The sequence below is a fragment of the Phycomyces blakesleeanus genome, assembly GCF_001638985.1.
Source record: "Phycomyces blakesleeanus NRRL 1555(-) unplaced genomic scaffold PHYBLscaffold_41, whole genome shotgun sequence".
NCBI lineage: Eukaryota > Fungi > Mucoromycota > Mucoromycetes > Mucorales > Phycomycetaceae > Phycomyces > Phycomyces blakesleeanus.
In genome coordinates this window covers 163055-180060 of record NW_017265190.1, presented here as the reverse complement: position 1 = coordinate 180060, position 17006 = coordinate 163055, and the positions used below count along the sequence as shown (strand labels likewise).

General features: G+C 34.6%; 4 protein-coding genes across 4 annotated transcripts; 2 read left to right on the top strand and 2 right to left on the bottom strand.

Annotated features, from left to right (window-relative positions):
- Positions 1 to 5496: 5496 nt before the first annotated feature.
- PHYBLDRAFT_71660 (hypothetical protein) lies at positions 5497 to 6065 on the bottom strand (the record flags this gene model as incomplete). The annotated part of the gene is made up of 2 exons (XM_018442519.1): positions 5497 to 5784; positions 5997 to 6065. 2 exons carry the CDS (start codon positions 6063 to 6065, stop codon positions 5497 to 5499), a joined length of 357 nt encoding a protein of 118 aa, XP_018283859.1.
- Positions 6066 to 8141: 2076 nt separating this feature from the next.
- PHYBLDRAFT_88373 (hypothetical protein) lies at positions 8142 to 9917 on the bottom strand (the record flags this gene model as incomplete). Its single annotated transcript, XM_018443691.1, has 6 exons — positions 8142 to 8351; positions 8506 to 8757; positions 8832 to 8833; positions 8924 to 9144; positions 9428 to 9809; positions 9869 to 9917. Coding segments are annotated over 6 exons (1116 nt in total), but the record flags the coding sequence as incomplete, so codon positions are not given.
- A 1238-nt stretch (positions 9918 to 11155) lies between these two features.
- PHYBLDRAFT_71662 (hypothetical protein) lies at positions 11156 to 12424 on the top strand (the record flags this gene model as incomplete). Its single annotated transcript, XM_018442520.1, has 5 exons — positions 11156 to 11276; positions 11358 to 11686; positions 11826 to 11848; positions 12056 to 12206; positions 12341 to 12424. 5 exons carry the CDS (start codon positions 11156 to 11158, stop codon positions 12422 to 12424), a joined length of 708 nt encoding a protein of 235 aa, XP_018283857.1.
- Positions 12425 to 12539: 115 nt separating this feature from the next.
- Positions 12540 to 16627, top strand: PHYBLDRAFT_71663 (hypothetical protein; the record flags this gene model as incomplete). Its single annotated transcript, XM_018442521.1, has 8 exons — positions 12540 to 12798; positions 12932 to 14398; positions 14886 to 15058; positions 15384 to 15567; positions 15645 to 15754; positions 15958 to 16023; positions 16119 to 16274; positions 16403 to 16627. The coding sequence occupies 8 exons, from the start codon at positions 12540 to 12542 to the stop codon at positions 16625 to 16627; spliced, it is 2640 nt and encodes an 879-aa protein (XP_018283856.1).
- Positions 16628 to 17006: the final 379 nt, after the last annotated feature.

Here is a 17006-nt window from a genome sequence, read left to right as displayed (position 1 = left end):
ATTGTATCTTGTACTTTACTTTATCTTACAAGTCGCAAAGTCACTTTGCCCACCCAGTTCTGCCCTATATTTTACATTTTATTTTTATTTGCTTATGATACACCTCCTTCAATATGCTTATCTCTTCCTCTTCCTCCTAATGTTATATGACACCCTATGCCACGCAATACTTTTCTTCCTAACTCTCAATCTCACGAACTGGTGGTATCCGATACCTTTTAATATGATCCTTCACTTCATTGTCCCCCTTTTTTATGACATTCAATATCACCGACCAGCGTATCCAAACATCATTCAGAGGTTCTTCTGCGTTACTGACACAAATACCGATATCTTACGGCCCTTCTTTGTCATTCTGTATTACATATGTAACCTTTCTCACAATTTTTTTCGGGTCTTTGACGTTATTCACTGTCACCTGTAACACACTTTATGGTTTTCTGAGTGTATCTCTCTCTTGTTTGTTTCTATTTTTTTATGATTTTGTCAAGCCTCCAGTGTACCACTTTTATGCTTAATCCAATTAGGCCGCCAAATACGCCCTTGCTTAATATATCCTATTATTTGGTAGATTTGAACGTTTGTATTACAAATATAATAATTATGATAGTATTTTACCAGCCCACCAGTTCCCCTAAAATTCTTTATAAATTATATACGCTCAACTTCCCTTTTCTCTCTCTCTCTCTCTCTCTCTTTTATGCTCGTGTTACTTTCCTCTGTTTATTTGCTTTATTGTTTTCCCTACTCTCTGTATTTATTATTTTACTAGGCAGCCCACATATTTGTATGTGTTTACTAACATGTTCCCAGGAATCCTATCTTTCTTGTATAGGAATTAAGACCTGTTTCTGGGCAATTTAATAGAATTTTGTTTGATACAAATAAAAATAAATAAATTTTAATTCATCGAAAATAAATTAATTAGATTTACCAACGTGGTTTACAGTCTCCATGCAATAAACATATAAGAATAATGTAGATATATGTATGTATGTATGTATGTATGTATGTGCGTACATGTGTGTATGTATTAGGAAGTTCAATCTTTGCTATTCATTGTACCAGTGCCTATTAATATATATATATAAATAAGTGTATCAAGAGACAATCAATATAGAATCTCGGGATCTGAATGATACCCAGTCTTTTTTTTTTAAAAAAAAAATTAGAATTTGAACCTTTTTATTCTTCCTTTTTTTTTCTTCGAAAGATGACATCTATATATCCAATACGGGGAACAAATATAGGCCAGAGAACAATGTACTACAAATACTACTACTATTTATCTACCTACCTACATACCTACATATTTTGCTGCTACTGTTCATACCAAACTGCGACTTAAAAGCATACATGGATATATTTACTGTCATATATATATATATATATATATATATATATCCACTCTGCAATAACGCACTTTATTACCAAAAGAAGAGACTGCTTGACATTACTATGATATCCTGTAAATCTAAATATGCGCTTCATAAATTTTGAATTTCTTTCAAAGAAGAAAACCAAACCCAAACCTAAACCCAAACCCAAAGCCAAAAATAAAAATAAAAAATAAAAATAAAAAAAATAAAAAAATAAAAACTGCTAATATTCTCACACAAATATTCTCAAGAATAAAAATTAATTTTTTTTTTAAAAAAAAAAAAAACAAAAACAAAAACTAAAAACTAAGATAGTGAATTTTTTTTTTCCCTTTTCTTTCTTTCTTTTCAAACACGATTTCTTATTTTTCGTATTAATTTTTTTTTATATTGAAATTATATATAAAGGCTGTAAAAATAAATAAATAAATCAAAAATCAAAAGGAAAAAAAAAATTATTCTCCACCTTTGTCAAAACAAAAGAAGTCGATATTATCCCAAAAAATGGATCCAAACTCAAGTGGGCAAAGATATAGCAAACGTCTCAAGAAAGAAGATCCGGCGACTGAAACAGAAATTCAAGAGGAAATTCTTATGTCATTGTCTGCTCCTGTTGTTGCTACCGCTGGTACTACTTCTAATACTGCTTTTGATACCTTTAAAGCTTCTAATTCTACTTATACTTAGCCCCTCGCAAAAGAGGGAGGAAGCCAGCTAATAGAGAAAATCCAGAGCAAATCCCCGTGACAGTGTCTACTGTTGCTACTACTGCTGTTTCTGGTACTGTTGCTGATACTGTTCTTGATACCTTTAAAGCTTCTAATTCTACTTATACTTAGGCCCTCGCAAAAGAGGAAGGAAGCCTGCTAATAGAGAAGAGCCAGAGAAAATCCCCGCGACATTGCCTACGGTTGCTACTACTGCTACTACTGCTGTTTCTGGTACTGTTACTGATACTGCTGTTAATATTTTTTTGAAACTTCTAATTCTACTTATACTTAGGTCCTCGTAAAAGAGGAAGGAAACCAGCTAATAGGCAAGATCCAGAGAAAATCCCCGTGACAGTGTCTACCACCACTACTGCTGTTACCGGTACTGTTGCTGATATTCTTGTTGATGTTTTAGAAGCTTCTAATTCTACTTATGCTTAGGTCCTCGCAAAAGAGGAAGGAAACCAGCTAATAGAGAAAATCCAGGGAGAACCCCTGTGTCATTGTCTACTGCTGCTGCTGCTATTGCTGGTACTACTGCTAATACTTTAGGATCTTCTAGTCCTACTTGCACTCGTACCGATACTTCTGATCCTGCTGCTATCGCTATTGCTATTGCTATATTTGCTGTAGTTGAAGCAGCAGCAGAAGAAGAATTTCCCCTTATTATTTCTTTTCATTCCAAAGATTAACCAAATACCTTTTTTTTTTTATTACGACGTTCTCCCATCAATGTTTTCTTGATTAGATTCAGATGCTCAGAATACTACATCTCGAATGTCAACGCGAAGTACCTCGGCCGCTAAAACCGCATCTGAGCATCCCCAACAAATTAGTCAATCCAAACCGGCTAATGAAACTGACATCTTTTTCGCACCATGGTGTACGGTTGAATCTGATCCAGGTAAAATAATAATAAGAAGATGAAAAACATGGAAGAAAGTAATCAAGTAATCAATAAAGATTGTAAAATGTATATATATATATATTAATTAATTGATTAAATAAATAATAATTGATTTTTCTTGTATCAATTTACACACTATTACTATTACTATTATTTACAACCCAACAAAAAAAAATGATAGATATCTTTACAGAAATGGTACAAAAATATGGCGTCAAGAATATTATTATTCAAGAGATTTTTGACCTGGATTCTAAGTATTTTGATGCTAAGAGGCAAGTATAATTTGATTTGATTTAATTTGATTTAAATATATACAATGTGCCTATGTAATATGTGTATATCTATATTTTAATTAACGTCATTTTGTTTTTTTTGTGATAGCTTATTAGAAGGGCAAAATGTACATGGTCTTATTTTTGGATTTTCATACACCGAACCAGAATTGGCCAAGGACGACACAGCTTTTGATCTTGACGCAAAAGGAATCTTTTATCCATCCCAGGTGAGTGTATATGTATATAGACAAATAGATAGATAAATTTTACTTTATTTTGCATAGTATTATACTGTAAATAATCAGAAAACAAAGCAAGTTTTTTTTTGTTAATAAAATATATAATAATAAATAAAGGTAATAACGAATGCCTGTGCTACGTTGGCTCTTTTGGGTGTTCTCCTTAACTGTCGTAATTATGTTGACCTTGGTGAAGAGCTAACAGTTTTTAAAGACTTGGTCAAAGGCTTTGATCCGATAGTAAGTGTATATATATATATATATATATATGTGTGTGTGTGTGTATGTGTGTATGTGTGTATGTAATAACCGTGCAATAGAGTCTTGGCTCGGCAATTGGAAATAATCAACTGCTACGTGAGACACACAACTATTTTGCCACGTAAATATATAAACATATATATATATAAAACATTTTATCAGAAAATCTTCATGTATATTTTTTTTTCTTTAGTGAGGATGATCAAGAAATTGCTCAAGATGCAGTTAGAAAATATCGCCGAGACTCTGCTATAGAAGGAAAGGAAAATGAAAAGGAAGAAGATGAAGACGCAGACGCAGAAAAAGGTGAAGGTGAAGGTGAAGGTGAAGGTGAAGGCGAAGAGGAAGAGGAAGAGGAAGAGGAAGAGGAAGAGGAAGAGGAAGAGGAAGAGGAAGAGGAAGAGGAAGATGAAGGCGAAGAGGAAGATGAAGAAAAAGACAAAGGCAAAGACAAAGACGAATATAACGAGGAAGAAATGGAAGATATCTTTCACTTTGTGAGTTATATATACAAGAATGGATATGTCTGGGAGCTGGATGGCTTGAACCAAGCACCAATTAAACTCGGTTAGTACTATAAACGCACGTATATATATAAGAGAAACAAAATATTGATGACGATTGAACCTAATGTGATTTGCGTTTTTTTTTGCTAGAACAATGCAATGTCAGAAATTGGACAGAAGTTGTAAAGCCCTATTTGGTAACACGAATGCAAAGGTAAATAATAACATGTGTATATCGTGTGTGTAATAGTAATAGTAGCTTGATTCTAAATCACATCTATGTATTTTCTAGTGCTGAAGATGGGTCCTTATTTAATATGATGGCAGTTACGGATGCCACCTTACCAATTAAACTGCGCGACATAGCAGACAAGACTCGGTTGCTAGAAACGTACACTCAAAGGATTGAATCAGAAAAGCTTCGGCTACCAGAACACGAAACTGCTCTGGGCAAGCGTAAGAATGATTATCCAGCTACTAGATATGAAGTCCAAATGGAAATCATTGAGTACATGAGGAATAGGCAAAGAGTATTAGCAGAAGATATTAAGCAGCTAGAAAACGATGTTAAAGATGAGAAATTGCGGAGAGAAAAGGCCGCTGCGAGTCGATTAGTATAATTATATCCCAACATTTGACAAGAAAATCAAAATCAAAATCAAAATCAAAATCAAAATTTTGTTTATTGAATTATTGTTTACTTTAATTTTTACATCCTGTTAACCTATAGACGAACAATCCAAGTCTCGGACATGATTGCATTCCGTTTCTTGAGGCATTGTTTCGAAAGCTCGATGAAAACGGAGCGTTGATGCCCATACTAAAAAGAAAATAGCTGAAATATAATATGGTATATAATAGAATAAGGCTTTGATATTTAAACATGCATTTATTCTTTCTTTATTTGTTATTTAAAAAAAAGTACTCGGACTGTTTGATACAAGCCTACAGTTACATCTTTCTTAAGTGTCTCTCATGTTACCCGTACTATTATTTATTCTACTGCTAAACAATGTATTCTACCTTATAGCACACACACAAAATAATAATAATATATGTTCCTTAACAAAACAAAAAAAAAAGAATAAGAAGCAAAGGCTAAATATTCAGGGTTCTCAGCCAGGTTGTTCGAACAAAACTCATATAAAATTCGTAGATTTTTATAGCATTTATAGGATAAACTTTTGCACTTTCTGATTTCTTCTTTGAACCTATATTAACCTAGACTCTCAAAGAAGCCAAGTGTTCTTTCCTTTGACTCAAGATCTTGCAATACATTGTCAACCTTGTTTATGTATTTATTGGCTTTAAATGTTTGCTCAAGCTCCTTCACGGCAATTATCTGCTCCAACTTTACATTAACTTTCTCTTCGATTACTTTTAAAATATCTTTAATAAGCTCGTCTGTACTTGCTGATAAAGACTCTACCGGTGTTTTTTTCTTCACGATAAATTCACTGATTTTACACGATTTCTTCAAGGCATAATTGTTTGTTGCTTTGTACTATATTTTGGCATGTAAGATGGAGAGAAAGAAGTATTATACTAATTTATTGATAATCTATTAAGGAGAAAGATAAAAAACATTATCATATTGCATATATATATATAAAAAGTAACGATTCAGCCAATCAGAGAGCCGTAAGTTTTTCGGTCAAAATTTGATCGAAATTTGATCTTTCAAAAAGACGTACAAATTTTGATCGTCGCTATTACAATTTTAATCCAATAGTATTGCTTTTTGAATTTAAAATTTGATCGAACAATCTGGCTGAGTACCCCCATTTGACAAATATCTAAAATATGACCTCGTCCCCCAGAAAAAAAAAAGAAAAAAAAAAATACGTTGTCTCTAATAAAGAATACAAAGATACATGTCTAAAAATATATATTAAAAGGCAATTGAGATTGATTTTCTATTAAATATGTCTATTATTCTCTTTCTTTATATATATATTTATATTTATATAAAAGAAATGTATATAGCAAAGAATCTCAATTAAGAAGAAAAAAATAACAGTAAAGAAATTTGAGCCGTAATCAAATGCAATAAAGAAAAGAAGAAAAAAAAACCCCCAGAGAGATAAAGTTCAATATGTGCGTGTGTAGGTCCATTCATGAGGGTGCGTGTAAGGTGTGGGTGTATGTGTATGTAAGCATGTCTTTTTTTTTTTTTTTGTTGGTTTTTTGGTTTTTTTTTGTTGCTGTCATTATTTTGAATTTTGTATATATATATTTGTGTGTGTGTGTGTGTGTGTGCGTTTGTGTATTTGTGTACGTACATTTTGAGTTAATAGAAAGAGAATAATTAAAGGAGAACAAGAAGATAAAAAAGAAGAAGATAAAGTATATATATTTATATATATATATATATATATATATAGATAGAGTTAGATAGAAGTTCTCATACACGAAGAAGAAATCCTTCCTTCTATTATATTTTTTTTTAAAATACACACACACACAAATATATATATATATTACAAAATTCAAAATCAAATTCAAAATACACACTGCGTTTTCTACTCTTTTTTTTTCTGTTTTCTCACTCGTGTCGTAGTGGTGGTGGTAGTGAGTGTGGGTAAGAGGAATAGTAGGGTATAGGTTGAATCTCAGTTGGGATTGGTGGTGGCATACCAGTCGGGGGAGGCAATGGTGGCGGGCCATGTGCTCTAGAGACACTGGCATACTTTATGGCTGGGGGTCGACCGACTAGAGGATAATAATCGTTTAGTTTCTTGGTTGCCGTAGCAGCAGCAGTAGGAGGAGGAGAAGGAGAAGGAGCAAAGGGAGCAGTAGCAGCAAATGGATCATTGATGATTTTGGAAGGTGTGTTTGTATTTGTATTAGCGGTAGTAGTAGTGGATTGATCATAGAGTGTCCATTCGTCGGTGCGCATGTCCGACATGGCTGAGGAGGATGCTGTGGTTGACATGAGTGGTCTATCACTGTGAACACGTGAAGGCGTCGAGAGTGCCATGCTCTCACCTGAAGAGGGCCGTCGTTGTCTAGGAGGTCTTCTTGGGTCTTCGAATGGTGGTAACGGGTCTCTTTCTCTGTCTCTGGCTGAGTTGGTATACGACGGAGTAGAGCATCCGAGTCGATAAGAGCAATTTCCCTACAATTTTTTTTTAAAATAATTATAGTAAAAAACAAAATAAAAATAAAATGTTATTATTATTATTATTGTTTGAAATAAATAATATATATATATGTATGTATGTGTATGTGAATGTGTATACATATATGTAGGTGCTTATATTTGTGATGTGATGTGATATGTTGCTATGTAATGTGTTGCTATGTAATGTATTGCTATGTAGTATAATGTAATGTAATGTAATGTAGTGTAGTGTAGTGTGTAGCAATGTGAGAAAGAATGCAATAAAGACAAGTATATATTATATGTTTAAATATAGTAGGTACTTGATCTTATTTTCTTCTCCTTGGGTTTTGGGTTTTGGGTGTTTTTTTTTTTTTTGAGTTTATGGTTTATGGTTTATGGTTTTTGTTTTTGTTTTTGTTTTTAATGTCTGTCTGTTTTTATACCTTTCGGCTGAGATCCTCTGGGTTATTATTATGATTAATGTGATTATTATTATGGTTATTATTATTGCTGTTGTAGTAGTAGTTGCTGCTGTTGTTATTGTTGTTGTTGTGTCCAGTATTAGCAGTATTTGCAGTATAAGGAGTAACATTATTGGGATTGGTGTTGGTGGCGGTGGTGGTGGTGGTGTTGGTGGCGGCTGTTTGATGGGAGTAACTGGACACATACGACCCGTGCTTTTCGTTCTGAGCACGAATAGATGGTTGTTCTTGAATACGATATCTCTGTTCGGCCTGGAGTAACGTTTCGACAGGTTTGGTAAAATCAAAAGGCAAGAATTTTTCTTCCATGCGCTGCCATTCTGGGCTCATCTCCGGCAAATTGGCATCACTCGTGTGGCTCTTGAGTGACATATTGATATTGGAGCCACTTCTTTTAGGAGATCGTTTTCGAACCTTGAGGGGGTTTTCTTCAAGGAGTATCTCTTCCAGTTCATGGGTAGGGTCGAAATTAGCTCTTTTTCTCTATATATAGAAAACAAATAAAAGAAGAAAAAAAAATCATTATAAATAAAATTTATATATATGTACATGAAAGTATATATATATAAAAGGAAACTAATCCAATCCAATCCAGTCCAATCCAATCCAACTGAAAACAAGAGATATTTAAACTTACATCAGGTACAAAGGGCGGAACAGCCTGTTTGTGTTCAAGCAACTCCCACCGCATACCCTGCATCCATGGATGTGCTTTGAAACGCGCAAAGCCTTGTTCATTGTATCCAAGTCGGCTATTAGGATCGCGTGTCATGAGAGCCTTTAAAAACTCGATGGCATGTGATGATATAGAATGATTCTCTGGGAAGCGAAGTGGGTCATACATAATAGCATTCTGGAGAGCTTCATTGGTTTTGCCTCTAAAAGGGCGCTGTATAATGTTAAAATAAATATAAAAATAAATATCAAGTCCTAAATCCTAAATCCCAAATTTCCCAACATCACTACTACCGCCTCCTCATTCTTCTCATTCTCCTCCTCTTCTCATCTTTTCCTTTCTTAATGACACTAAATAAATCTATAATTGAGTTTATAACTTGCCTTTCCAAATAAAAGTTCAAAACAGACTACTCCTAATGACCACCAGTCTACTGCAGCAAAATAACCTCTTTTTTGAAGTATTTCGGGTGCCATATAGGCCATTGAGCCTGCAATTGATGTCAGCGGTTTAGATTCTTGGAAACGAACTGCGATATTGAAATCTGTGATATGTGCGTGTCCATTTTCGTTTAACAGGATATTGTCTGGCTTGAGATCACTAGATAACAATAATAATTATAATAATAATAATAATAATAATAATAATAATAATAATAATAATAGCAATTAAAAATTATAAATTAAAAATTTAAAAAATAAATTATGATTGTAATAGTGATAATGATAATGTTTCTGATAGAAAGATAGAATAAATTATAGTCAAAAAACACACACAAACACATACTAACACTAACAAATTAAAATAAAATAGAATGGCTTTTGGGAAAAAAGTTTTATTTGGTTTATTTTATATTTATATTTATATTTATATTTTAACTTACCGATGAATGATCCTTTTGCTGTGGAGGTAATTCAAGCTGAGTGCCACCTGTGCTGCATAAAACTGTACAGATGCTTCAGGTATCGTACCCAGCCGATCGAGGTGAAAACGAAGGTCGCCACCGAGCATGAGATCTAATACCATAAAGAGATTTTCGTCGTCCTGAAACGCATAACGCATATTTACTGTCAGGCCATAACTGATTTTCTCGAGCAAACGGCGTTCACTTATGATATTGTCAACTGCACGCATGCCTATGCATTTGGTTTTGTTGATGTATTTGAGAGCAAACAATTGTTTAGTGCCCTTGTGTTGGACAACCCGAACTTTGCCAAATGCACCCTTGCCGACCGAGCGCAACAATACAAAATGAGATAGATCGACTATATAATTATTAATATTATTATCATTATCATTATCATTATTTCTTGTCATCACTAACCTTCTCCACCCAAATCAAGAGGATCTTGTTTACAGCAAAGAGCTCCCATTGGTGGGGGGATTGCAAGTTTTTTTTTTCTTTTTTTAAAAAAAAAAGAAAGAATTAACGGGATGATGCAGGTATGTGGAAATGAAAAACTGGAATTGGAGATGCGCTTCTTTTTTTTTTTCGTGCGTGTGCTTGTACGTATGCGTGCTCGTGTTCGTGTGCGTATGCGTTTGCGTGTATGTACGTGCGTATGTATGTATGTATGTGTTCGTGCGTTTGGGTGTGCGTGTGTGTAAGTGTGAATGTCTGTGTGTGATTTTTGTCGTCAGATTTGAAGGGGAGACGGAGAGAAGAGGAATAGAGGTGGATTGTGGGACGAGTAAAGAAGAAGAAAAAAAGAGGGAGATGGTGGTTAGGGCTATTGTGGTTTGATGTAGGATTTTGAGATTTTACTATTATTGAATGAGGTGTGTAAATTGTATATACATGTGTATGTATATGTATATATAGTAGATTGGTATTTTTCTGTTAGATCAATGTCTTCTTCCTTGCATTGACATAAGGGGGTGGTGTCTAAAGAAGATATGGAATTCAAGAAGTACTATCTTTATAAATAATAGTAGAGAAGAAAAGAAGGATAACAAGTAGTTAAAGAAGAAGAAGAAGAAGAAGAAGAAGAAAAAAGAAGTACCAGAAACAGCAGAGATTATATTATGAAAAATAAATCCCTCCTATTTTATTTTTTTTATTTTTTTTTTATTTTATATTATATATTGTATGTCTGTATATAATATATTATATCAATTTGGCTCTGAAAATAAATAAATTGAAGGTACAAACTCAATGGGATTTGTGGCACATCTATCTATTTAAAATAATAAAGTAAAGAGATAGAAATAGAAAAATCACACACACTAAATACACCTTAATACCACATAAGATTTCAAGTACACAGACTACAAGACCACAACATAGACTACAGGCAATTATTGCTCATTATTGACTAATGGCTACAAAATACCGATCAATGACCACTGACCACTGACCACCGACCACTATTTTTACTGATCATATTTCAGTAGATTATAGACTATAAAAGCGGAGAAATATCCCCAGCCTTTGGATATATATAATATGGGTGGATGTATATACATATTATACCCAAATATACATACGCATTTTGCATACGTCTTTTAAACATTATATCATTTTCGTTTATCTACCATTTACACATTCTTACACTTATCTATAATACTATATTCCATTCAATTATATTCTTCTTTTAGGTCCTTTACTTTAATGCATTTCAAGCATCCATTAATCGAGGCAATTCAGGATCTTGATCTTCCTTTTCCTACGATTATTCTATTACCACCATCCCTTCCACCATTCAATCCACAACAATTACAAGACTTCATTTGTAGGTTCTTTCTATCTTAATACTAACGCTATATAAGAACATAATCTTCTCGATTATCATTACTAACACTGTTTGTTAAAGTTAGCCATGTCTTTTATTGCCCACTAAACAACAATCCAACAACACTCAATCCACGCCCTTCACTCTCAGCATCGTCCGTGTTTGCAAGGATCAAATCGCCTCTTCTTACTCAACCTGTTAAACACAAACCGACAATAAGAACTCGATCCCAAAGCGTCGACCAAACAACGGCAGTCGGCCAGGTATTAAATAGCTTGAACGACAAGACTGTCATTATTTGTGACCGCAGAGTCAGGACACACGGCGGATATCCGAATCTAGCACAAATCAAGCTGGTGTACGATGAACCACTGTATGACCAAGCGGGCCAAGTTACCCATCTGCTGTTGGTACTTGATCAAGCATTGATTAATTGGTCTTTTAATGAGGCAAGTCAACATATATTTTATTATTATTATTAATATTATCATTATTATTTTAATTGGATAATTTGTTTAAATTTATTTATTTATTTTTTTAAAAAAAAAGCCTCCGTCTGTACGAGATCAAAGGTAAAATAAGAAACAATTAACCGAAATGATTCCCTTTTTTTTCTTCTTTTATAACCTGTGGAATTCACACGTAATTCACGAATGGCTTTAATTTATTCAATTCGATTGGATTGGATTCGACTGTATTTGATATGATTTGATATGATATGATTTGATATTCTTGTAAATTTAAACCTATTGTACTTATTATTTTTATTTTTATTCAAGAACCCGTCTTTTTAATCCACTTCCGACGGTGTACAATACCCTTGGACCCTCCCTTCATAGACTTGTTCGACATTTCTGTGACACCGCAGACTATGAGGAGCTTGAAGATCAAAAACGACAATTGACAGGATTACTAGCAAAGGGACACCAGGTAAGGTAATACAAGTAATATTCTTTTATATATATATATATGTGTGTGTGTGTGTGTACATTTGGTCTGACATCGCACACAGGTCATTTATATACACATATATGTTATTGTATTGTATTTACTTTATTTACTAGCTATTGGATACCATATATTGTCCTGAATTAACCCAAGAGCAAGTCTACAGCATGTTTGAAAGGCAAGATCTTATTTACTTTTAAAAATAATAATAATAATAATAATAATAATAATAATAATAGTCTCATTTACTATACACACATACACACACTTACATATCTCATTTGTGTATACAAATCACAAATCATTAGTTATGTAATGGAACAAATCTACGATGTCTTGTTCTTCAAAATCACTCAACAAGAACTAGCAGAAGACACGGCGCTTTCAGAAGCTGTGGACAGCATGTTCCAATTAGACTTTATTCAGGTCGGCCTTCCTCCAATATTAGGTGCAAAGAAGCGTGTAACCCAGGCCATTGCAGAATTCGAAAGAATTGGATCTTACCGTACCCCTGCCGACAAACTGGATTCTCTTCTCACGACAATATCAAGGCTGACAGACGGTATAATGTCTGGTAAGCTCCCTTCTCTTATCTGTATTCTATTTCTACTATAAATATCTACAAGCTTGATAGCCTATAAATAATATTAATACAAAATTATACATACATACATACAAACAAACAAACAAACAAACAAACAAAAAAGATTCTCAACAGGGACTTGACTCGGATTCATTAATTCCCTTGATGCTCCTGACTATCATCCGTAGCCGTGCCCCTCACCTAAGAGCCAATCTGAACTACATGAAAGACTACTCATTCGAACGAAACACGGTTACCGGTCAATACGGTTACGCACTCATCACTCTCGAAAGCGTTCTGGACTACATCATCGATGCACATAGACCACTGTCTGAAATTGCACGCGAGAACCAAGCGTTCTGGACTGCACTTGACCAAGGTAATCTCGACAGAGTAAAAAAAGTAACAGCTGATGAACGATCAACACAACCACAACCACAACCGCAACTATTATCATCGTCATCGTCATCATCTATCTCTCCTCATCTTCCTTCTTCTTCGTCCTCGGCTTCTATTTCTGCTTCTCGCCGGACATCTTCTTCAAATCTTTCGATCGCAAGATCTTGTCTGCTACTTAGCAACACAATCTACGACGCTCGAGATCACAAGGGAAACAACGCACTTATGCTGGCCTGCCGTGGAGGGCATGTCCAGACTGTCGAGTACGTCTTGTCCGTGCGTGAGCCCATCAATGCTCAAGACCTCAATGATTCCAAAGAAACCCCCTTGATGATGGCGCTTGAGGCCCAGTCCATCAAGACAGTCAAATTGCTCCTGAAAGATCCCTTTGTGGTCGCCACAATCGACCACGTCAGTGACACCCAAAAGACTAGTCTGATTCTGGCTAGCCGGATCCAGGATCCTGTTTTTGTCAAACTTTTGGTGGGCGCTGATCTTGATGTTGTCAATCTTGGGGCTAATGGGCCTTCTTTTTCGCCCTCGTCATCGCTGCTGAGTCAGGAACATATCACCAAGGCTTTGTATGCGGCCTGCCTGGCCAATTGTTCAGATGTGATCAGATACCTACTGAAATTTAATCCTCGATTGGATCTACCAAACGACCGAGGCGAGACTTTCTTTCATCTCTGCCGTGATTCAGACATTGTTCGAGAGTTGTTGTCGGTGCTCAGCAAACCCGATCTTACGACTAATGACACTCTTATACAAAGTTGTGTGGATGCATTGGACAGCCAGAAAAGAACACCGCTGTTGGTATGGGCAGCAAAGGGAAGACCAGACCTGGTTGAATTGTTTGTGCCGGTGGCAAATCCGGACCGACTCGATTGTCAGGGAAGATCTGGACTTCATTTGTTGTCCATGGTACGCTGGACAATTCCGGCAAACACCAACAGCAAGTTCGTGCTGAGTCGGTGTATTCATGACTTGGTAAAAAAACTTGGGCATCTGATGCATCTTGCTGACTGGGCTGATGGGAACACGGCAGTTCATCTTGCAGCACAGACAATGAATCTGCGGCCACAAGTCTGGATTACTGAGTTGGTCAGACAGGGGGCAGATCTGACAAGAGTCAATAGATTTTTAGATCGACCACTGAATCTCTGGCGTGGCACTGACAGATCATTTTTACAAGGTAATATATATATATATATATATACATATATTTTTGTAAGATTTTTTTTTACTAGTCGTATAAAATTTAAATTTTGTATTCTTATTTTACATACAAACATATACATATATTTGTGCTAGAAAGAGAGAAATTGAGAGGGTTTGGTTTGGTGAGTTAGTGATCTCAACCAGACGTTACTATAGCACTTTGTTTAGAAAACAGACCTGTAAGAAATCATCCAGACTATGGTGCTATCGCAGTCAGCCATGCATGGAAGGAGGTGGTAAATGGCAAACAAGAGTTGTTCTTTGCTATCCAAACTGGAAAGGTAAAAAAATTAAAAAAAAAATTACAGTATTATAAAATAAAATGAAATAAAATAAAATATTACATTATATTATATTATGTATGTATATGCAGCCTGGAAATATAAAGTCTATGAGAACTGTCCAAAGACAATTGGATGATTTTGTGTTTCTTCGACAGCAGCTATTGGATGAATGGCCAGATACGGTTGTTCCCACACTTGACCACCTCATTGAGCCATTGTTGCTCCTTAGTCCTAGACTACTTGAAGATGCAGTGCAATGTCTGGATAGAATGCTCGCGTGGTTATTCTTTCATCCCTTACTGCGACACACGCACATACTCCATGCATTTGTGCGTCTACCGGACTTGAAGGTATTTTGTGGATACATACATATATTCATATCTTATGAGTATTATGGCTATTATTATGATTTAGGCTACTGTTTTTATGAATATTATTATGGTTGTTAGTGAAGATATATAGATGTATATATAAGATTAGTTGGGTAGAATATAAGAGAGGGGAGAGAAAGAGAGAAGGGGAGAAGTAAAGTGAAAGAAAGGGATGAGGTGGAAAGGGATGGATAAAGAAAAAATAAATAAAAAGGAAAGAAGAAGAAGATACTTGTAAATTGTTATTATTATTATTATTATTATCATGAGTGGATTTTTATTATTATATTTTTGTTTTCTTTAGAGAGATGTTTTTGCTCATCATGCTTTTGTACGTCGTCAATTGAGGAGTCAAAATGTAGAATCAAGTGTACAAGAAAAGGGAGAGGATTACTTCTTCAAGTATGCTAGACAAATGCTGCTACCGCTCAGAGATAGTCTGGGTAAAGTACTTCACCAAAGTCGACAAGTTGAGCTATGTATTCGAGGTAAATAAATTGCTATGGTTACAGTGATTACTATGGTTACAGTGATTGCTAATTTTGATTAATATATGGTTGATAAGGTACTGAGGTTAGCAGACGGGTTGTTGCCAACGATTTGAAAACCATGTCTTTAGGACAACCCGAGTTAAGGGAAATGCTTAACATTGTTTCCCTGTGTTGTAATGGAACGGTAAATTATTATGATTATGATTATGATTGCTACGAATTTTTGTTGCTGTTGTGCATATTTATGTATTCTAATTGAATACTCTCCCTTTATAAATTTATTTTCACGCCTAAACTGGTTTGTCCAACTATATGGCAACTAATCTATACACTTTTTTTTCGGTTTTGGCTTTGACTTTATTATTATTATTATTATTATATATATAGTATTCTCCTTGGGTGGAATTTATTGGAATAGTCCAGAATATGCACAGCCTTGCCAGTGGTGTATTGGTAAGGTCACTAGATATTATTTTGTATATCTCAAATTCCTTTAAATTTATATATATATATATGTGTGTGTGTGTATGTGTGAATTATTTAAATAGCTTGCTCTGGAATATCCTCTTTGCCTAATAGATCAACAAACGGAGCTGAGAACTCATTTGGAAAGACAGAGGGATGCACTCCAACACCACAAGGCGTGGACTTTGTTTAGTCAAGAAAACAAGCAGCTCAACCATGAAAAGACAAAGGTGGTAGAGGTAAATAAGTAAATAAAATATGCCATGTTACTACAGCAATTATATATGAATATATGACAATTTTTTCTTTATTTTTTGAAAATAAATATAAATTATATATATATATGTATATATATATATATATATAGACATTGGGGGCAGTTGAAAAGACATCTTGTGAAATCGGAGATTCTCATCAGCGTATATCAGATGAACTGGCACATTTCCAGACCATTCAGCCACGATATATAAGCCGAGCTTTGGGTAGATTGGCAAGGCAGCAGTTTGAGAGAGAAAAGGTGAATCTCAAAGTATTGCTGATGGCCATGAACGACCTCAAGTGTGTCTCTAAGGAGGAACCACCGAAAATGTGAAATGCGAAATGTGAACTGATTTTATTTGAATATCTATATTGATTACATATATACATACATTAATACATACAAGAATACATAATTATATATATATATATATATTATACTTTGACTATCTTGGAAATGTGTAAAGATAAAGTCAAAGAAGTATTAAAACAAGAGACTGACTAAGTAAGTAAGTAACTAAGTGAGTGAGTGAGTGAGTGAGTGAATTGTTATATATATATATATACAAAAAAAAATTATGAGTAAAATTGAGAGAAAGAGAAAAAGAGATAAAAGAAAGCAAGAGGCATTTATTGACTGGCTTAATTGATTGAGTTTGCCGTGTGCATGCTTGTGCTTATATTTGTATTTGTACTTGTACTTGTGCTTGTGC